General features: G+C 43.9%; 1 protein-coding gene across 1 annotated transcript in view; it reads left to right on the top strand.

Annotated features, from left to right (window-relative positions):
• LOC138447725 (LIM homeobox transcription factor 1-alpha-like) overlaps positions 1-19750 on the top strand; it is a 779358-nt gene extending 759608 nt beyond the window's left edge. Inside the window, exons 7-8 of the mRNA XM_069604025.1 lie at positions 12588-12746; positions 15106-19750. Coding sequence (XP_069460126.1) covers positions 12588-12746; positions 15106-15260 — 314 coding nt within the window. The 3' untranslated portion in view covers positions 15261-19750. The remainder of the gene's footprint in view (positions 1-12587; positions 12747-15105) is intronic.
• Positions 19751-23203: the final 3453 nt, after the last annotated feature.

Raw genomic sequence — 23203 nt, 5'->3', positions numbered from 1 at the left:
AGACAAGCCGCAGAGCAGTGCGGCCGCAAAGAAACTCCAGGGTGGGGGAAGAAAAAGTGGAAAGCCCCAGAATGTGGAAAGTATAAAGAAACCTTAGATTGGCCAGAGGAAAAGAAACCAACCCCGGTGTGGGGAAAGAACCGATGAGAGAGATTGTGACAGTCCCAGTGTGAGAAACAAACCAAGAAACCCCAGAGTGCGTAGAGAAAAGGAGCAGAGGCCCAGAGTGGGGAACGAAGGAAGAAACCCCAGGCTGGGGAGTGGACAGGAGAGAAAGAGACTCGAAGGATACAAACTACTTGTTTGGGACTGTACCCATTAGACAAGAGGCCTATAGTGAAGAGACACAAGGGTGGAGTCCAGAAACCAGCTGTCGTCTCTTTATTCGGGCAATGGCCTAGAGTATACCTTGGTTGTGTTTGTGTTTTTCTTTTCAGAGGTAGGGAGAGAGAGACTATATTAGAATAGGGTTCTGGACCGCGGACTTCATTTATGTACAACATCCTGACAAGCACCCTTTCATTTGTTTATTTTTAGAGTAGGAATTCAATCTCAGGCTTTGGGAAAGATTAGGTATTTTGAGGTTGAAGAACAAATAAGAGTTCAGATAGCATGCCTCCTTGCCTGACTCCTGATCCTGACCTCATCTTCCCAGCATAGGCACATCATCTCCCTTACGAGCCGCAGTCTGTGAGACTGAGGAAATGGGCTAATGAAACTGTATATTTAAAAAAAAAAGGGGGGAAGCTATAATATCATCATGTTATAAATTAGACAGTTGGTCCTTCTTGTGCTCAAGGCGGAATTCAAATTTGGATTGAGATGGAGGATGTAAAAGCTTTGAGCGGGAAGGGTTAGGAGGAGGCTCGGTTCGAGGGATAGCAATAAAAAAGTGATATACTTACCTTCTCCGTGCCTATGCCATTATTACTTTTGTGTGCCTACGTACCCCACGACAAGCACTGTCTTAGTTGTGATGTGGGCCAGTATATTTTATAGAGTTTGGTCTGGGTACACACATCACGGCCTCTGTGTTCGCATAGGTTTTATGTTAGTCCATTTTGCTGTCCATTAGCTAATGTCCTTCCCACCGGTTGTGACCACCTGGCAGATTGAGGTACTAGACTGTGGACCTAAATGCATGTATCCATTTCTATTGTGCCTACATACCGCTCTGTTTGCTGGTGGGACAATTATGTGTTCATGTGTGTTTAGGAGGTTTTGTTTCTGACTTTTGCTCTGCTGGGCCTCGGCCTAGCAAACTGTGGACACAGGCTGATGGTGACACTATCTTGCCTGCATGCATACATGAAGTGATGAGTGTTCTATGTGCGGAATGTGTGTGAGTGAGTTCCTAAAGGTTCCGTGTGTGACCGTTGATGAGAGGATGGCTTGAGAGTGGTGTGCAGGTGAATGCTCCCATATTTCCCTTACTACTACTTACGTGTAGGAGCATGGTACTGTTCATGTCGCCTAAATGTCTTCCTTTTGTATCTGTGGCTCTTGGTGCTTCCTGACAACGGTTTACCTTAACAATTTCTCATAGCCCTTAAATGCGGCGTTAAGGGACCCAATGGGGAATGGGGAGTAACGGTTAGTGCCCAACCCGTGATCCGGCGTTAATACCATGGGACGGTGGAGGCTAACACAAATAAAGTTGGGTGGTATCCCACCCAGGATACCGCCCAACTCGTGATCAGGACCAAAATGAGCATCCATTGAACAGGCGCACAGCCCCAACAGCTGGACGCATTTGTTTCAAATGTGAAACAAGATGGGCACAAAGTGGAGCAGATGGGCATTTTGGTGGTTTGGTGCAAATCCGTCCAGTAGTTTTCTCACAATTTGTTGACGAACGGAGTGCCTCAGCACCAAATTCTTTTGTTTATCGCCAATGGAGCATTACAAAAGTGAGACATTTGAGAAACAACTTTTTTTCTCACCAATGCTAGCAGTTCTCGCAAGAATTCATAAGAGAATGGAAAACTGAGTGTACTCAAAATAGAGGGAGGAGATTTGCTTCTGGGGAGATCGGGGAACATGAGTAATAAGGTAGTGTTAATGTTTTGGTAGCGCTATCGAAAACTATTTCTTGGCATTTGATCTTTTTGCAAGAAAATCTACGCTCTTGTGATCTGTATACAAGAGCGTGACGATCCAGCGAGTAGTCAAATACCGATTGGAATTGCCTTACCAGAAACACATCAAAAACCTGCCCGCGCCCGTTTTGGGGGTCGGGCGTTGTCCATTGCTGCGGCCCAGCTGTGGAATGATCTCCCCATTGCTATGAAACAAATGCCAAACCATTGGATTTTTAGGAAAACCTTAAAAACATATCTATTTTAATTATTGCGGTAGCTTGGCTGTTTTGCTGTGTAGGTGTTAGTTACTTGCCTCTCCAGCACCATGATGCCTCCGGGCGACCGTGTGCTATAAAAGTGACCATAACATAACAACATAACATCATTGCTAAAATAATATTAAGATAGAGTCTTTCCTTGTGCAACTTACAAAACATAGTCTTCTCATAATGAGAAAGAACTTGCACTTCAAAAATCGAATCCTCAACTATTGGCTTCTTCCTCCTTTTCCACACCTTCAAAATCTGCTTTGTAGCTACCAACAAAATCTTAGTTATCCAACACGATGTTACCCAATTAATTCTGTAAGTGCTACTCGGTAATAGTAAAACAATTGCCAATGGATTCCTAGGAAATGCAATATTCCAAACCTGGTCGATCCTATCAACTACATCACTCCAAAATGTCCTCACCCTCTCACAGTTCTACAACATGTGAATCAGCGTACCTTTCACTTTTCCACAACCCCAACATTTATCACAATCGACCAGACCCAAATCACACATGCGAGCAGGGGTCCAATAGATTTTACCCAAAATCCTCTGATGTATGTAACGTAATTGCAAATCCGTTTTTGCCCGTACCGTTACTCTCCAAACCTTATCCCATTCAACCTATGATGAACAATGGGGGAATTTCTCTGATCTTTATGGGTGAAATGTGCTTCATTTGAGAGTTTTCGGATTAGTCTAGTTTACAATATATGTTGTGTGTTGTGGGTGTTTGTGTTTTGTTTTATGTTGTATTTGTGGACCTGTATGTGTGATCGTTGATTGTATTTCTTATTGGGATGTTTTATAGTTTGTGGTTCCTTTTTCCTTAATTGATATCTCTTAAATGATGTTCTATGCGAATTTCACTATTGACCTAGTCATTGTTATTCTGTATTTACTTTGTTTTTTTGTAATTGAAAATGAAAATAAAGTGAACAAAAAAAAGAAAAAAAAAAGATAGTCTTTCCCACTTTCGACTTCAAGTTGGATTTGGGGAGACATCAAAACTGGGGTTCTGGGAAAATATTTGAATTATCATGTTTTTGTCTTCTCGTGAGAATGATACATTTGTGAGAATCCTGAGCACAGGGGCATTTTCGAGGACAACTATGTTTTCTCACGAGATGTGTTCTTGCAGGAAGCAGAAAAATAATAATGTCACACGCAATTTTTTCTCAGGAAAATCTCCCCTGAAAATCTCATGCAACCCAAAGAAAACCTTTTTGAAATAATTTCAAAATGTCTGCTAACATGCACATTTTTGACCCAGTCCGTCATTATTGCTCAACCATCATGTAATGGGAAAAAGGTCATGGTGCATAACTTATAAACATATGCAAAGTTACTTATTACAGGTGGGGTGGAGTAGCGGAATAAAACCCTTGAAATTCTTTGCAAAAACCCTTACTTAAGAAGCAGTTCAGTTGGAACAGTTCAGTGCATCAAAACCCTTGAAATTTAGTGAAAAAACTTTAGTTGAAGTAATGTTAAGGTGATGGTTTAATCCAATAAAACCGTTGAGATTTTGCAAGTTTTGCAAGCAACTCTACCTTAACTCGTAGCCTGCCCATTGAGCAGTCCATGAGCACACTAATGACATCACAGATGGAATAACCAATGACATCACAGATGCCAGCACCTATGACAATCCTTATTACCTCATTGATGACACCCCTGGAAACTAGAGCACACAGAATGTTTCACTCTGACCGGTATTTTCCCATGATAGTCTATGTGATATGCTTAGCGTTGTCATCCATAATGCCATCTGTATCTTTACTCACTTCCGACATACCCCATGCCGTGTCTTGCCACCCAAATATTATCTTAAACACTTAGCACTTTCCTCTCTCCACCTGCTCCACTTTTACTAACAGGTCACGGCTAAATATTTCAACATTTTTTTATGCCACAAACATATTCCATAGATCACCCACAAAGTCTAGCACAATAGACAGACATCGGTCCGTCAGTATGGTGACAGTCAGTGTCCAGGCAGGTTGTTGGCCGGGGCTGTGCGAGTTGAAACGCCTAGATCTCATATTACAACTATTAGGAATTGGAGTCGACCCTGCTTCATACTGATGGTGATATTGCTAGGACCCTGGTGGACTTCTATAGTACACTTTATTCCTTCAAGACTACAGCGCCTCAGTCAGACGTGGATGGTTATTTAAATCAGGTTGGCTTATATTGGTTCACTCAGGGCAAGAAGAACTGGCTTTGTAGACTGCTTCCGACCTTGGACCCACTCCCTTGGGCTCTTGTTCGGCTCAGGACCAGGTCTGAAAACACAGGAGTTTGGGTTTAGCTTTATTATCTCTTCTAGCCCGGAGCCCACCTCCCTTGTGGACCCAACGACCCCTTAGTGCTATCCTCACCATGCTTTTTGGTATGGTGCGCTCACCGTCCTGCTGTTCTGTGCAGGGGTGCGTTGTGGATGGGCGCGTCGCAACCTAGTTGCTTCACTGGTGCGGGCCCCTCAGAGTCCAGATCTGCTGCGACTCCGTTCGTCAGGTAAGTCTGCTGTTTTAGCAGTTTGTCCTTTATTTTGCAATTGCCCCTATTAATGTCTTTCCTTCTTATTAGGTGTGAAAGGAGTTCTGGTGATGCCGTGCTGCCTTGGGCTGTGCACGAGATGGTAAGTGAAAGCGCGGAGTGCGGCGCTAAGTGCTTTTCTTGTGCTATCCTGTTTGCTATCCCTATCTTGCAGGCCGCCGTGATGTACCGGACTGTATGATGCCGAGAAGATGGAGAGCGGTGAGTAAAGTGTTGCGCGAACCGCGTTCTAGCACTTCTGCTTGTTAATCGGCCTTTTCTTTCTTCTTGCAGGTCGTTGAATGGCCCAGAATGGACGTGGACCAAAGGCAAGTCAAATTCAGGTAAGCGTGCGCCTTTTGGTTGTTTTTCAATGTTGAAGAATACACGCTTACTAATGCTGCTTCTCTGTTCTCTTTCTTCCCAGGGTGCGGCTTCCAAGAAAGAGCGAGCATTCACCGAGATGCTGGATGTTCGGGATTCTGGAGCAGAGGACAGAAGCGGGGCTCACTAGTAGGTAAGAGAATACTAACGGTGTTCTTGTTCATGTTCTTGCAGGTAATCGGGCTCGGAATACAGAGGAAGATTCCAACAGACCGTGGTGAGCATCACGCTGCGATCAGCAGAGTAACGCGAAGCGTGTTCTCCAGCTTAGGCGTGGCTTATATAGCCTGCAGGTATCCCAGATGCCCCCAGGCCTGAACACACCTAAAATGCAGACCGCATGGCTCAGTTCTGGAATTGAGCCATGCGGGGGCATCCATGTTGTGTAAATGCTATTGTGAGTTCCAGTTCACTGACTTCCCATATGATCCTGGCGCCGAAGGCCGAAGGCGCCGGGACTGACTCCAAGAGAGTCTTGGGGGACATGATGGGGCCCTTGAGGCCATGATGGAAGACCGTGGTGCAGCCCAGATGGCCTGGCTGCCAAGGCCAGAGGTCATGACAATAACCCAATAAAGTACCATATTTGAAGAACAAGTCTTTTGCCTCCCTAAAAATATATATCCTCCCCAATGCCAATGGTATACCAAAGTGGATGATGTAAATGTGGTCTTTTCTGTTCCATCTAGCTCTAAAACGGTTAAGCCCTATAATTCCTCTTCCAACAATGTCAGAGAAAGTGAAAGTGGTGTGAAGTGCTTGTTGGTGAATGTCGTGTGGTTGTGCGTCATTGGAAAGGAAGGAGATGTGTTGTGAAGTGTTTGCTTGTGAATGAGACACCCTGTGATGTCATGTGGATTGTTGATGTGTGAATGCTGTATGAGTGTTCTACCTGATGTCAGTTAAGCCTGGGTGATGGGACCCAGTGGTTATCCTTATATGTAGCTTCATGTAACTATGTAATAAAGTATATGTAAGAAGCCCAAGAAGACCCCTGAAGTTACATTATTACAGAAAGTACTATCAAAAGGAGTAAGAGAATAAGAAAAGCGAATTTCCCTAAAAATGTCATGTCCCAGATTTCATCAGGGGCTGTGACAAAAAAGAGGACTGAGGCGGCATGTAGAGGTGAAGAACAGTCAGGTCTGTCTAATAGTCTTTGGCATGGTCAGGCAATTAATATGAAGGGCCTGCACCTGAAGCCAATTAACCCACTGGATGGGCAATAAAGACTGCTGCAGGAAGGAGCAGCAGAAATAAGTTGGAGCAGGAGCTGGAAGGTCGGCAGTAGTAGCAGAAGAAGAAGCAGAGCACGAAGACGGCAGTTAACTAGGAAATGTGACCACAGAAGGGACGCTGGAGCAAAAGGAAGAGCAGATTTCACCTACAGGCACTGAGTTGTCCCTGTGCTCACAATCCCTGTTTGGCTGTGGCTGCATTGGAAGAGACTGGAAGAAACTGGCAGTCTTTCCAGGTGCGCCTAATTGCTGTGAATGCAGAGCTGAAGCCGTGCGTTTACCTGAAGCCCATGGAGAAGTGGAAGCAGCCTGCAACCGTTGTAATTTCGGAGCTTAACTTAAAATACTTTGCTGGTAACTGTAAGCAGCATAGTTTACACTTGCGTAGAAGTAAAAGTGAGTGAAAGCGTTCACAGTCATGGGAAGCCCTGTTTAACAAAAGGGATTGTAGCACACGTTTGTTCAGCGTTACGCAAAGTGCTCACTTAAGAATAAATCTTTCCTGTTCCCATTGTTTCATAACAAGCATTACCAGAGAGGTTCTGGGTCTCCTATTAAGTTGGAGAACGTTATCTGTAATGATTTAAGAATCCGTAGTCGACTTTCCCAAAGTGTTACAAGAATATTCAACATCAAAGAAAGTTTGTGTATAAGATATTGTGTATCCTCCTACATGTTAACGCAGGATGCAGCCTGAATCAAAAGGGAACGCAAGTTTATAAGTTGAAGTTCTTCATCAAAAGGACACCATGCTTATACCTAAATCTGTTTCTGAAGGGAAACCTGAATCTTGGAACATTCAGAACATACTTTTTAATAATTCCAGAAGTTGTTAAAGTCATGGAACGAACAAGCATTCCCCAAGCCAGTAGACAGAGCATTCATACGGTAGACCAGCCCAATTAAGAACTGAATACTGGTTTTGAAGTTGTTGAAGCTGTTGTAAAACCAGGGTCCTCCGACACAAGGTGACAAGGTTATCCAAGGTTATCCAAGGTTGGAAGAGTTGTAGTGCAGCTTTGGGTAACTACTAGGAACAGAAAGGTGCATCTAAAGATGTGGAAGGGACCTGGGTGCTTGTTAAAAGAACTAATCAGGAATCTGTGAAGATAAGACTAGTGAAGCAGAGAGAGAGGCAGTCCAGGAGCTCAGACAGACCTTTGTGGTAGCTGCAACACTGAAAGGAAAGGCAAAGAGACTGCCCTTTCTTATGACACAGAGAGAAGAGTGCCTTGCCAACCAGTAGAGGCCGAAGAGTCTTGTATAAAGTTGCCCAATACATTTTTAACACAGGTTGCAGCAGAAGTAGCAGAACTGTGGTTATCTATAATTTAGTCAGAACATTTGCAATTGAATATAGTTGTAGCAGTAGACTGTGAGGCAAAGGAGCCCCTGCTTTCACAGTGCCATTTGCAGAAGGGAGTTGCTCAGGAAAAGCAACCCCCCTTAGAAGAAGCATCCTGACAAATTGTACTCACGACTCTGCAGAGGTTACACAAGAAGAATTGTTATTCAAGTTGAAGTGGAACTTTTGTTTTGACTTCTATCCATTCTATCCTGGAAGGAGGCTATCCAGGATTGCCATTGGTACTGTGTTCTTTGGGGAAACTTGGAAAGGGGATCTTTTCAGCAACCGAACAAGGAACTGTTTGTTACCAGTGGATTTTATTTGGATGAACTGAATTAGAACTTTATTTTTCCTTGGAAGAAATTGACTTTGCACATTCCTGGGGAACAAGATCTACCCAGGACAAATAAACACTGGTTGTTTGGTCATCTTTTATTTTTGTTGTCTATGCTTTGTTTTGATTGTTCTGTTGTTTAGAGAGAGGGCCAGTTTTGTGTATGCTAGGAGATTTTCCCTTAGATCCCTTAGATCCTAGAATAGGTAGGGAATTCCTGAAGAGTAGGCTTAGTTAGGTTTTATTTGCACTTTTTCTTTCAAATAAAATGTCTAATACTGAGAAATCTACAAGCAGTTGTCCGCCTCGCATTACTGACCCCTCACATGCCTCACTTTTTAAATATGCATCAACAAGCTCTATTGCATGGTCGTCTCCTTGTGTCGATACGGGAGGCTGTTGTCAGCTTACTTCGGAAGCCTGGGAAGAAAGCCAGAGGAACGCGCATTGTATAGTCCAATTTCTCTTATCAATTTGGATAACAAAATATTGGCAAGGGTTCTTGCTGCTAGACTTGCCCCACTGATGTCTAAGGGGGTTAAATCACATCAGGTGGGCTTTATCCCGGGGAATGTCCACATTGTAAGGCTTACGTAGGGTGTTTGGCCTGCTTTCGGCACTGAATAATCAGTCCCCAGTGGTTGCAGCCCTTCTTGGCACATAGAAGGCATTTTGTCTCTGGAGTGGCCCATCGTATTTCGACGTATGGGGGTTGGTGAGGTGTTTATGTTTATGATAACCCTACTATGTGCGGCCCCTGTAGCACAGCTCCAAGTGAAAAGTCGCTTATCGGACCCTATTACAGTGGGGCGGCGAACAAGTCAGGGGTGTCCCCTCTTATTTGCCCTGGCCTTAGACCTATTGCTGAATTAATTAGATCTAGACACATTCAAAGGGGATTAAGCCTGTTTATGTACCGTTTTGTGATCTCTTCATATGCCGATTACATGATTTTGTTCGTCACTGATCCAAAGGTAAATTTAGAACCTATTATGGAAGATGTCCTTGAGCTCAGGCGATATTCAGGTCTTAACATTAACCCTACAAAATCGGTGTTATTCCCCTTGATCGATAGCCTCGTGTGGTACTGCGATGGTATGGGCTTCCAGTAGCACGGCGAGAGTACTCGATATTTGGGAGTGGAAATAGCACAAACCCCAGAGGTTCTCTACCAAAAGAACCATAGGGTTAAACTTGCACAGGCTGGGTTGACCTTGGAACATTGGAAACAACTCCCGCTGAAAATGTATGGTTGCATATCTCTCATAAAAATGATTATCCTCCCCCTGTATGTTTCGTTGAATGTTTCAATTGAGATCCCTAGATCCTTTTCCAAGGAGGTGAAAGCCGTGGTTCCAGGTTTTATCTGGCAGGGCAGGCAGCCTCGTATACGCTGGAATAAGTTGACAGCTCCACTTGCGAAGGGTGGGCTAGTGTGCCTGGATTTTGAAGCCTATTATATTGCGGCACAAGCAGCGTTCGTATCCTACTGGTACGATACAGACTCAGATAGGTCACACGTTCAGAATGAAAGGACACTCGCCTCACCTGCACTTCTTTGGGCAGTAATACTGACCTCCCTGCAAATTATAGGAAGAGCTAAGAACATGGTTGAGATCATGTGTAAGGCCTGGTGTTGAGTTGAACAGAAGTCACGTCATGATGTGCTCTATTCCCCCCTTTTGCCCGTTCCAAATGTTCTCAGGATCCTGCCAATTAGTGAAAAGGTGTTCAGGCAATGTCTGACCAAGTTGTGTATTGGCACTTTGGCACTGGACGTGTGTATATATTTTCAGCTCCGGAATGTGCTGAAGGTCTGGTTCCCCACGTTCCCCCTTTCTACATGGGTTGGTCAGTGCTGAGAGCAGAGGGAAATTACTTTCTGCGTTGTACTAAAAAATCATAGACAACACAGTGGGCTGAGAGGCAGATTCTCGTTGAGGTGGGAGGACTCCCTGGTCATCCCTATCCCGCATGACGTGTGGCACTACTGTTGTGCCCAGACGAAGACGGTAGCATTTAACAGTAGGTTCAAACGGACACACTTTAAATCTTGGCACCAATTTTACTTTACCCATGTTGACCTGCATAGATCTTTCCCCAAGACCTTTGAGGCATCCCTACAATGTGGGTTTCTGCTGCCACATTTATACACCTGTTGTGGCATTGACCCGAATACACGACTTTGGGTTCAGGCAGTGCCTTAAATGGCACTGGAAAAGGAGCCGGAGCTCATCAAGGGGGCGTATCCTAACCGTGGGGGAGGGGTGTATGCCTGCCGGCTCTTTACGTCATGCCCCCTTGATGAACCCAGGCTTAATGGGCTTCAGGTCCTCCTGCCAGACAGCCCTTTGTAGAGATCAGCACCCTGCCCCCCCCCTGTGAGAGGTGGAAGCTGATATCTCCATTCATTTACTATTGGCTTGCCTGGCAGGCGACAGTGCCTTGCCTTTTCAGCCCTAATGGTGGCGCTGCCCCTCGACTGCCTGGTATGGGGCAGCGCCACCATTAAGGCTGAAAAGGAGAGGCCCCTGGAAGCCGGTTCCATCAATACCATTATGGATTAAAGGCATTTTTTTCTGAAGCCGGAACATCTCGCACATCAGCGAGAGCTTCAGGCTTTTGAAAAAAAGCCTTATCCTCTAGAAGCAGGGGCTGCCAATGGACATTAATGAGCCCCGCCTCAGAACGATATTTCTGAGCCTGCCGGGGCTTGGCCGCATCAAGCCTGAGCCTACTTAAAGCCCTGGGTTCAGGTCTTCGACGTTGTTGGTGAGGCTGTCACTCACTCCCCATTAGTTGCATTGTTGGGATACACAAAGGAGACTGCGGGACACATTAGGCACCTCATGAGTCTCCTATTGGTTCTCGTGTGGAGGAGGTGGAGTGCCACGGTATGGGGATTGGGGCCGTCCTACGCTGCATGATCTTTGGGAAAACCGATATTGTGTATTGTCATGATGTGGAAACGGAGTACTGTGCCACTTTACACCCCTCTGCAAGACCGGAAAAATGTTGCAGTCTTTATGTGGCATATCTACTGTGCCAGGCACAACATGTTTCCAATGTCTCGGAGGACTCGAACGATGACTCTTGTGTTTGATTGTATTCGCTACTCGAACGATGACTCTTGTATTTGATTGTATTCGCCAAACTGTTGTCCTTATGTATGAGTCGGATAGTTGTAGAAGAACTACTGTCTTATTTGTGTTATGTAAAGCAATAAAAAGAGTTTTACAAAAAGGTCTAGCACAATAAACACAGACTCCTATTCTACTCTTCCCTTTGAACACCCCAATCCATCCCACTGCAATTTATCCACAGCTACTCTACTAACCTTGGGACTGCCCATCTGGCTAGCATGCCCTAGGGACTTCACCCAGGGGTACACAGTAGATGCCAGCACACAAATAACAGGTGCTTCGGACCTGCACTCAACAAAACCAGTATTTCTGCTCCTGCCTTTCCCGTTATTCCACTCACACCACCCTCCCCCACTCCATTTATTTCAGAGCCACACACAGAAGAACCCAATACAAGACCACCCTACCTTACCGAGCCTTACCTTACATTACCTATAACTGTATGTCTTAACAGGTAGGATCAAACATTTTAAGTCCAGACCATGACTGTAGTCCACAGATGCCTGGTTTGGGCAGGCCCCGACCTACCTTAAAGAACGGATCACACAGCATGTACCCAGGCGATCACTTAGATCAGAGGTACAGGGTCTGATTACATGCATGCCCCACAAACGGTCTAATGGCCTGGGTAGAGCCTTCCCGGTGATGGCAGCACAAAAGTGGAACAGTCTACCAACACAGTTTAGACACGAATCAAACTATATAACATTCAGAAAAAGCCTAAAAAACACAAGCGTAGGAAATGTGAAGAATCTAATGTTTGCTGTGTGTGCCAGTTAAGCCACTAGAAAGCCTTTATTTAAAAGAGATCTTACTTTGAGCCGTAGTTATAAGGCTTCTGCTCGAGTGCCTGTTTGGTGTGGGCCGGTTAAGCCACTAGAAAACTTTTCTTTGAAAGAGATCTTACTTTGAGCAGTAGTTAGAAAGGCTCTGCTCTAGTTCATGTTTGGTGTGTGCCTGTTAAGCCACTAGAAAATCTTATGTAAAAGTGATCTTACTTTGAGCGATAGTTGTAATGCATTCTTACAGTGGATGTTTAGTGTTTGCTGGCGAAGCCACTAGAAATCCTTTATTTAGAAGAGATCTTTGAGCGAATGTTTGGTGTGTGGTGCTTGAGCTACTAGAATTCCTTTATTTAAAAGAGATCCTACTTTGAGCAGTAGTTACAAAGCTTCTGATCTGGAGGATTTAGAGGTGGGGCTTATGGCCTGCGTGAGCAGTTCTGACTTCCTGTGTTGTCTTGTCCCAGATGGCGCCAGCGTTCACGGCATGGACGGGTTGATGGGACCTTACTCCAGAATCTCGCAGCAGCAGTTGCTGGCCTTGGACCAGAACAGTTACACCACAGACTTGTACAGGCAAGGACTCACTCCGCCACAGTTGCCGGGAGACCACCTACACCCCTACGGTAAGCGGCCTGAGCGGCGTCCATGCCTTACCCTGTTACGATGCCAACAGATGTGTCCAACAATCATGTAGGATGTTCCGTTTAGTTAATTGAAATTGGAAACCCACATTTCATCAAGGTATTGCTGTTATTCTAAGCTCTAATGAGGCAGAACTAGAATATTACTGCCACAATAATCTAAATTACTGTGCGTAAGATGTGACCCTGTAGCGATGAAGAAGTCAGACTGTCCATAGGAAGAGTACTCTTTGAAATGGTTGTAACTCTGGTGCAGTTCAATGAAACTGTACGAAACGTCCCTAAAAATATGAACAGCCAGAATTATTTGGAATATTGCAATCTGGGATAACTTGCAATCCTTTCTTGTTTTGGGGGACTCTGTCTTGGGGGTTTTATTTAAAATAAATAGTGGTTAAAAGAGCGAAATAAATATGTTGGACTATTTCTGGTACACAGAGTGGTCTGCTGGCCCAACCGATAAGAATCCAAATAGGTGATTGGCTAGGCAAGGCTGAGTATCTTGGACTGAGATCTTGTCCTGACCCTGAGATGGGCAAGGACATATGCCAGAGGGGAAAGGAGGGGAATATGGCATTTTCATGAAAATAAAGTGAATAGTTGACCACAGTATTCACAGAACCGGCCGCAGGACTGTGAACCCAAGGAGCGGGACTGTGCAAAATTTACAATCCCCTTACAAACCCAAAATGGCAGGTTTGGGAAATTAACCCCGACAGAACTGCATTAACCTGCATAATTGCATATACAGCCTTCTTTAAATGCTTGGGGGACATTTCATAAGTGTATAGCGTGGGTGGCAAATAGATTGCCCAAAACAAACATTTTCCTCTGCAAGTCGAGTGGAACACATCAACATACCTGCGTATGTATTTTATACAATAACGCACCAAATACCAAACCTAAGTTTGGTTTCAAAGCGCGGATTCGGGATTCGAACCTCTGTTGCTCTGCGTTGTCTTGCGTCCCAGACCAGCGACTTACCCCGGTAGTATCCTCCGACCTCCGTTACCATGGATATCAAAGTTGGACAGGAGGTTGGCTGGTATGTTACGGAGCAAGGCTTTCAACCGGGGGTCTAGGCACAGTGAGCTCAACAGCCACTGCAGCGAGGGCCACAGAAATGGTTCATGTCTGAAGGCCATCGCACGGCGCTGCGCCCTCTAGGCATGGCTGCAGGCTATGCAGAGTGGCTACTGTTACAGTGCCCGGGGCCTTGGACAGAGTCTCCAATGGGAATGGACAGAGGCCATGCCCCTTGCCATTTTGGGCATTTTCAACGTTTCCTCATAGGAATAGCACTTTTTCACACCCTAACAAATTTGGCAACGTTGCACAAATCAGTGTGAAACTTTAGAAGCAACATATATCTCGCATTGCAAATTCTTGTGGAAAGTTTTGCTACGTTCCATCCAGGAAAGTTACATAGGCGTCCCAAAAAGAAATCTTCACTTGGTTTGTTTAAAATATGATCCAAGTTTAAAAAAAGAAATAATACATAGTTCAGCTTCTAGGCCCACTGACATTTTCAGCCTGGCAGCCAACTTAAGTTCATGGATTTAAGCTCTGGGCGTCGGTCTCTCACAGTGAAAGCTGTTCCTGTGGGCACATTTCACTACCCTGGGGCATGCCCTGCCCCCAGGGAGGGCAGATGCACCCTCCAAGACTGCCAGGAGTGAAACATGGGTGGAATAGCCCTGTTTATATACAATTAAACCGTTTGTTTTGGCTGCAGGGTGTTCAGACCTCGGGTGGCAGCCATGCAGACCACACGGCACAGGGCTATGCAAATGTTAGCATCACCAGACACCCTTAGTAGGTTTCCCATAAGAAATGATAATTTGGGTAAGTATATAAATCTGGCTCCTGGAGAAAGAACACCACAAAATGCTCAAAACAAAATGTAAAGCCAACTCTGAAAGTTTGGAAATGTTCCTGTCCATCCAGGTGGGGTTAAACATTTGGGTCCTGAGAAAACAATCCAGGGATTGTTTTCAACTGAGGTCCAGGTGAATAGGACAGCAGCAACAAAATGCCCCAAAATATACAGGCCATTCTGATTTTGTGGGATATTTTGTAAAGTTCCATTCGGGGGGGAGAAAGATATGGGGGGCGATAGGGGACCCAGCACTGCAATTCCATACCCGCCTATCTATAGTATATTTTCAAGTAGGAATGGCTGCAATAAAGTTTATGGTTCATGGAAAACATCATAAGATCTGGGACAAAACATTTAGGCTGCAACTACATGAGGAGCAAGAACTGGCAATTATGTTTCTGCATTCAAATGTCTTTGCATGTATTCTTAAAATGGCTGACATCAATTTCACTTCTCCCATAGACTCGGAAGGTGTTTTCCATGACTTGGACAATGACAGCATGAGTCATCTGGGTGACTGCCTCCTATCCACGCCCGAAGCCAACCTCCTGCAAGCCCGGGTGGGAAACCCCATCGATCGGCTCTACTCCATGCAAAGCTCCTACTTCACTTCCTGACCATGGACGGGTGGGAGGACCATGTGCTCAAGGACTTGTTCTGGAATGTCGGGGGTCCGAATTTTGTGGCTGTCGCTGCAAACACCCTGGGAGGGCAGAGTCGAGATCTCATAGAACCCTTTCAATTGACTGCCATGGAACGAGACACGGTTTCCGGAGGATCTAGACTTTGGCTTGATGGAACTCTCAGAGGAGTTAATGAGATCTGTACGAACGTTCACCAGTATCCGCCATGCACTTCCAGTATGAAAAAGAACGGGGTATACATTCTTTGGAGCCATATCTTAAAGCACAAGAGTACGTTAAACCAAGCATCTCCATCTAATGACCAACATCTCATGATCCCACAATGTATAATATGGTCGCAGTTTGTACTGTCCCTCTTGAAAAGTAGTAGTTCCAGAGTACTGTTAGACATCCCATAATAGTAAGTAGCTACATATTGCTCAATTTACGAAAGGATTCCCTTACAAATAACAGACTATTTGTTTGCACCGCTCGGGCGGGGCGGTGTAGATTTAGGAAGGGAAATGTCGTCTATATGGATGAAAACCAAATTTTGTAAGAGTGCTTAGTTGAAAATGGGACCAAATAGCGGAACGTAGCGGTTACTCTTACTTTTCAGTGCTAAACTAATGTCACAGTTTGGTTGCCTTTCAGTGAAGTGTTGCCTTCTATAGCCAGAGAAAGTAATTCAAATATAGGTGACTTAGTTCTATCAACAACCCGTAGCATAGCATAAGCAAAGTACAAGAGGCCAAAGAGCACCGCCACAATATGAAAATGAATGAAAAGAAGATTTGTGGTACACAATGGAAATGTTCCATTATAGATTGTGTTTTGGTTCAGTCTATGGCTCCAAACACCAGAAAGCAGTAAGGCGTACGGCCAACACTTAGGAGCTGTGGAAAAGTCCCTATGAAGTTAGAGACCAAGCGGAAAATTTGCTGATGGATTATTTGGAGTAAGTATGACCATAGGCAGACACGTAAGCAATGGTTCTTGGTTGAAAGAAAGTGCAAACTCTCAACAGAGTCAGTACTTCGACGAGGGACCGGAGCACCCATATATGTCCAGTAGTTCTCAACTCTCAAAGGTAGAGTGTCAATAATCACCTGTTCAGAATCCTCCTCTCAGAGGCCTAGCTCTCTGTCCGGTGCAGCTGTGCATTCACTCACAGGACATTTGTGAGGCCCTTGAACCTCAAAGAGATTGCTTTATTGAGCTAAAATGTGAATGACGTGTGGACCAAGGAAGAAATGAATGTTCTCTGCTTGAGGTTCAGGATTTAAGAGAAGGCCGAGATGATTCCAAATGTCATTTGCAGAATCGTATAATACGGAACATCTTTCTCTCTTATATCCTGGGGAAAACAAATTCTGACATAAACCAAGATTTCAGTAAAGTTGCAAGAAAACACATTACATTGCAAAGTAAAAAAAATAGCGTATATGTGTTGTCTGAAACTGCAATCAAACCTCAGATAATTCAACAGGGTTTCTTTATTTATTTCTACCCATTCCACAAGAAAGGGGTACTCCGGGTGAATCTGCGATAACTTGCAACACGCCTTTGATTTGTTATTGGTGGAAAGGGCTTTATATAAGTAATTGTGGAGGCAGCACGGTGTGATTGGTTGAACCCTCAATCTGTGACTTTACTCCTAGTCCCTCTCCAGCATCCCTTACCAGTGATATCAAAGCCAGTTTCAGCGGCAACGTGCTTATCTTGAAAGCAAGACAATGCTGAGCAGCACGGGTTCAATACCAATTTAGAGGCTAGACTATGTACGATATAAAAGTCCATTTTATTTATTTATTTATTTATACTCGCCTAAATTACATATCTCTTTAGTTTATGGTCATCTTAAGTCGGTTATTTGTTTACCTCCCTGATTACCTACAGGCTTGGTTGGCTAGCCACCCTCGCCCCTTTCCACACTGTGAGCATAGGGACCTCCTCCTGGCTGCATGATATGTTTTGGGGCCATCTTACCTGTGCTTCCCTTTGCTTCACCATTGACAGTAGCCTTTCCTTAGAAGATCCACCTCGCAAAGAACACGCAAGCTTCATAGTACCCAGATCTCTCTCCTCTGGATCAGCAAGGCCTTCAACCCCCAAATTCACACTTCAGGGCCATTGTCCAGGCAATGTCCAGGGCCATTGTCCAGGCTGTTTTTGGCCCTTGCCAAAACCAGACAGGCACGATCCTCTCCACTCCGGAATCCCGACCACTTCCTGGCCCAACTGACAGCTGTCGAGGACATTGCAGGCCATCTCATCACAAAACTGATGGAATACAACCACATCACTCTACCCTTCAGAAAGCTACACAGGTTACTTTTCCAAGGCTGCACCACCTTTAAAATGGCCTATCATACGCGAAGGCAATGACAAAACTCCACCCCACCAGGATGACCATGGCAGCACCATAATGTTCCCCTCCTTCTACAGCCAATCATGTCAGTGCTCTCAAGTTTCCCGTTGCCTTGTCTGAGAAGGCATGCAGTCCTATTCTATTCTATAGAATTTTTATGAAGCGCCAACTCGCCAGCGGACCTCAGAGCGCTGACAAATATAGTTTTCTTTTTGAATTCTGGGACTTATGTTTTACTTTCTCATTTAAAATTTTGGAAAACGAAAAGTCCCAGAATACCTAGAAACACTTGTGTACAGGCGCGTTATAAATGACTTATCATACCATATGTAAAAACAGTACTGGCTGGCCGTTTCTGGCATGGTATGGGGAACCTTGAGAACGCTGTAATGTGGCCGGTTACAGACACCTTCACGCACACACACTCCTCCTGCTATGCATCAATCTACCTACCACCTCTGCACAGCTGTCTCCATCAGCCCCCGACCAATCCGTGGCTTTGAGGGACATATGGACAAAACAAGAGGGCTCACATTACCCCGATCGAAACATACTCTTTTTCTATACTCAGAGGATGGCCATTAGTGGCCTACGGAATGCCCAAAAGCACCGCCAATGGTAATGGACTGCAACAAAGCACAGGTTGCTGAAGATTAAGACTGTTCCCATTACCGACCCCTAAAGTGTCAAACCGCTGTGGCTACCAGGCCCTACCTTAATGCTGTAACATTCTAAAAGATATAGGTATTTTTAATGCTAATCCAAATCCTGCTGCCTAAGGCATGGTCCTTGATAGAGGCCATTTATTGTAGAATAGTTCTGGGGTTCGAAGTTAACCATTCACTTTCAAACTAAATCTCCATTCAAAACGAACAATCCCGCTCTCTGCATCTATTTCTACTATTAATTTGCAGCCAAAAGTACGAAATAAGTATGAATTCAGACTATTTTGATATGGCACTGCTTTCACACACAAACAGAATTTCATTTGGTTTATTCAATGTATTAAATTGGTCATACAGTGCATTGTGCAGAAGGGCTTGATGTAAAGATTTCCAAAACATACCTGTTTATTGACATATTCCTTATAATACTTTGGGATATTCTGGCCAATTGAAGTTCAGTCAGTGTAGTCCATAATTTCAATTTGTAGGCATCCGGAACACTATTCTGCTCAAAGTTACTTGTTGGTGGAGCCATGTCCTGAGCAACAGCCATGTTGAGGTCAGGCAAAATGTTGCAGGAACAATGCTCTGCAGAAGGGGAGATAATGTTGCCTGGATCTTCCACATACATTGACCTGTGTGAAGAGGTCTTGACCTCCTGATGTAGAGAACCAATTTAGTGCCAGCATAAATCAAATATATATTTACATAAGAGTCTAGTGTCAAGGAAAATAGCACTGATACTTGAGACACAGTTGGCCAATATTGAGATCGGGTTCCCATAAAACTCAGCTAAGAAGACATTAATAAACCTGAGGTCTCCAAGCCCAGTTCCTGAAAGCCCCAACCGCACCAGGTTTTCAGCATAACCCCTGACTATATAAATAACTCAAATTCAGATTCACTATATTCAGGTTTATTTCCCTTGGTTACCTGGAAAATGTGGAGATGGCTCCCGAGGAGTGGATTTGGCAATCCCTGTACTAACCCCTTCAGACGGCTAGAGAAATTACATTTACTGCGTAATCTAAAATGATGTTGTTTGTAAAAAGTCTGACTGGCCACTTTCAAAGATACTTTGTTGTACCCTATAGTGTTAAATCATGTTGGTTATGTTACCTTGATAGTTGACTGTGGATTTCACACTGACCTGCCTAGCCATTGAGAGGCATAGTTTCACAGCTGCTGCCAAAGGAAGTCCTGATTACATTACACCTCAAAATCCTGCATCAGTCCATGTCCTTCTTGTCACCTCGGACTAGCCCTGGAAGCGTGCAAAGATGGACGTACGATAGCTCTGCACCCGTGATTGGGCTTGGCTGCTCTGGCAAGTGTCACATATCCTATGAAACGTACCTCTTCTTACCTAAAGCAAAGCGAACAAAGGCCACCGAAAGCCTGTCGATCATTCACCAGTGTTACAGTGATGTGATGTCTCAATGTTTTTGCATGTAAATAAAAAAAGATCATTAAAAAAAATGAAATTACATTTTCTATCTTAATTGACGTCCTACATTTCACTCCTACACATTTCTGACGTGTGTTTTGAACTCTTTTTGTTTAGTTCACCGACCAATGCTTGCAGCTGCGTATGGACGGATCAATTCTATTTTGCCCCGCCCCTCTTTCCACGTGCCCAGTGGGGCATCATCCCATCGCTAAAGGCGTTTGCATTATATATCGACACCCCTATCGGTTACAATGAAGGGTTACTAGAGACAGCTAAGCCACAGGATCAGGATCAAGGATTCGTGACAATGGCTCGGAGCTGACCAGTTGAATTCAATTCTTTCAAGTACTAATGGCTGCTCTGGTCTAATGATCAAAGAGGCTGTTGAATATGTATTTAGGGAGCAGAAAACTAGGAAGTGTCAGGTCTGCAACCTTTGGATCACTATGTTTTGCACTCGCTTCGCAGAGGCCTATAACTTGGGCCCCAGGACATTAATGAACAATCTAGCCGACTCTGCAGGTGTTATTGATTGATTGTTAGGCTAAGAGGCCCTCTACTGGATTAATGTCACCCTATTGTGTTGCCATTGAGTTTTATGGTGAGGATAATGCTCTGCTGTGATGTCATTCAGCCTTTTTGTGAATACGTCAGCCCTACTGTGTTGTCCCCGAGTTCTACGATAATGGAATTGGGGCTTATTGTGAGGTCATAACAAGCTTATCAGGTTTTATAGTGCTTCATGTCAGATTCCTCACACTTTTATAATATGGCATTAAGCTCCCGTTCCATGGACTGGAACAGGGGTTAACGGCCCAGTAGCCTAAGTTATCGGCCCGAGCGGCTCCGGGCTGTTAACCCCAGTTCCAGCCTTGGAACGAGGGATTAAGGCTGTTAGCACCCCGGGTTGCCAAAGCGGTAACCCAGGGTGCTAAAATAAAGGATTTTCCTTCATTCAACGGAACGCTTCACACGTTCCGTTGAACGTAGGATAATCCTTTACAAAGATGGCTGCCATGGAAAAAAAAGGGCAGGGCTCAGTATGGAGCCCCTCTTCCCTATCCATCGAGGCCAGCTGGAGCCCGGAAGAAGTAGCGGCGAGTGCTGCCGCAGCCAAATTAAGGTAAGTGTGGGTTAGGAAGGGTTAAAAGAAAAAGGAGTTTGGTGAGGAAAAGATGGTGGAACCAGCCATCATGCTGGCTGGAACGCGGGCTTGCATCAGCGGTTCAAGCCTGCGTTCCCAGCCACCTGATAGGCTGGCTTCCCCTGCCCGGGTGCTAATAGCGAACAGCATCGAAACACTTGTGTATAGGCGCGTTACAAATGCCATATCATACCATATCATAGCTGTTATTATTATCCATTAAATGGTTCTCAATCGATCAACCTCAGAATAATGAAAGACTGAGTTGGCATTGCCGGTATATAAACTTTCCTTGTGTCCGAGGCAAACAATTAAAGGGTGAACTTTGAGTGGCTGTGATGTCATTGAGTCCTGTTGGAATTTGTTTGGGCTGTAATGCCTGGATTGTGTATGCTAATCTTCAGCACCCCAGTCCTCCTGACTCATCACAGTCCTTACGGATTGAAGGCATCTCTGACTTCCAGACAGTCCCTAGTGTGTGTCCCCTATTTTTTTTTTATTTTTTTTTTTTATTATTGAATATAGTTGAATTTATATCAACTTTTTCAATTCATACATTTAGAAAATTCTTAAACATAGAAATCCAAATAAAACAGTCAAAAACTTTATCAATTCATATTATACAATCATCATCATTCTAGGTTCAAGGCCTGTAAAAAATTGATTGTTGCAATTCTTATACTCATACAATCAGTAGCAGCCAAGGCGACCCATCTATTTTTTGGGTCGAGTTGTGCAAAGTATGCAAAATGGTTAACAAAGTGCAATTTTCTTAGTGTACTAAGTGCAGGGCAATCCGGTATTAAGTGTTGAAGGGATTCCACAATCATAACATTTTTACAGAACCGACACCAGTTATGTTCAGAAGCAATTTGTTTCCTTCTTGCTTTGATCTCACCGGTAGGCCAGATGTTAAACCTTAAGCGAAGAATTGCAGATCTTAAAGCAGCAGATGGTGCTAAAAGCAAATAGGACGCAATGTTTTTATAGCGTTTTGGACCAAAGATTGTAGGATCAAAGTCTTTATAAGTTAAACACAAAGTTCGGGTGTCGATCCAGTCCATCATATACACCTTCTTCTTTGCCAGCTCTGGATGAGCAATAAGCAGTTTTAGTGAGATATCAGCATGTACCATGATTGTTAAAATTTTCATAGTCCAGTGTTTTGGGAACATTTCTGTAGAATTAATTAGGTAACTTGAAATAGTAGATAATGTAGAGTCACCATATGTAGATAGTAAACATTTACGAAATAAGGCATATAAACGCCAATTATATACTTATGCACTTAGAGAAATTAATCCCAATTCGTATCTTATTAACACTCCAGGAATACATTGAGGTAGATTTAAGATTGAACGCCAAAAATTGGCTTCTACTAAATTCAAAAACCCTAAAGGAACAATTAGTGTTTCCATACCATAAAGAATGGTTGCTACAACATTCTGATCCCAATATGTGATGGCAGCTTTGATGGAAAATGTACCATATTTAGAAATGATTACTCGTGTCTGACAAATTGCTGTGGTTAGCTTCTGCTTAATTTTATTCAGATGTGAGTCTAACGTTGGAGTGCCCTCAAAAATCAGGCCCAAATAAACATAATTTGGTACCGTTTTTAAGGATATCCCATCAATCTGCCAATTCATTAGATGTTTCTGTGCGCCTTTAGGAACATATGTAACTATTTGTGTTTTACTCGTGTTCACTATAAGTTCATTTTCTTTGAAATAGGAGCATAAAGCTAACAAGAGATTGTGTAAACCACTTGGGGTTTTTGATACCAGCACAAGATCATCTGCATACCACAATAAGCAGATTTTTACATTGTTCAATTTAGGAGCGTCAGCGATTACTTTGTGAAAAATATCCTGCACATCATTAATAAAAAAGTTAAATAAGGCAGCCGCCAAAATGCATCCCTGTTTCAGCCCCCTAAATGTTAGAATAGGGGTTGATAGAAGCCCCTCAGAGTTTAGCCTTACATAAACCCTGGTTTGTGAATGGGGGGCAAAAATAATGTCAGTAAGAGTGGATGGGCAATTTGCTTTGACTAACTTATCTATAAGTTTTGGTCTTGAGACCGAATCAAATGCGGAATGAAGATCTACAAACGCAAAATATCTGGCTTGCTTTTTATATATTGCTTGTTGTTTTATAGCATTTAAAGTTATTAAATTAATGCTCGTGCCCAGCCCTGCTACAAATCCAGTCTGTGCTGGATCACGCTGGTTTACTTTCTTTGTCCAATCAATAAAATCTCTTAACACCAGTCTACAAAAAAATTTTCCCGGTATGTCTAGTAAC

Source organism: Ambystoma mexicanum, chromosome 3q (genome assembly GCF_040938575.1).
Source record: "Ambystoma mexicanum isolate Mex_15411 chromosome 3q, UKY_AmexF1_1, whole genome shotgun sequence".
NCBI classification, from domain to species: domain Eukaryota; kingdom Metazoa; phylum Chordata; class Amphibia; order Caudata; family Ambystomatidae; genus Ambystoma; species Ambystoma mexicanum.
Note: the sequence above shows the minus strand (reverse complement) of the source record. Positions and strands in the feature narration are given on the sequence as shown.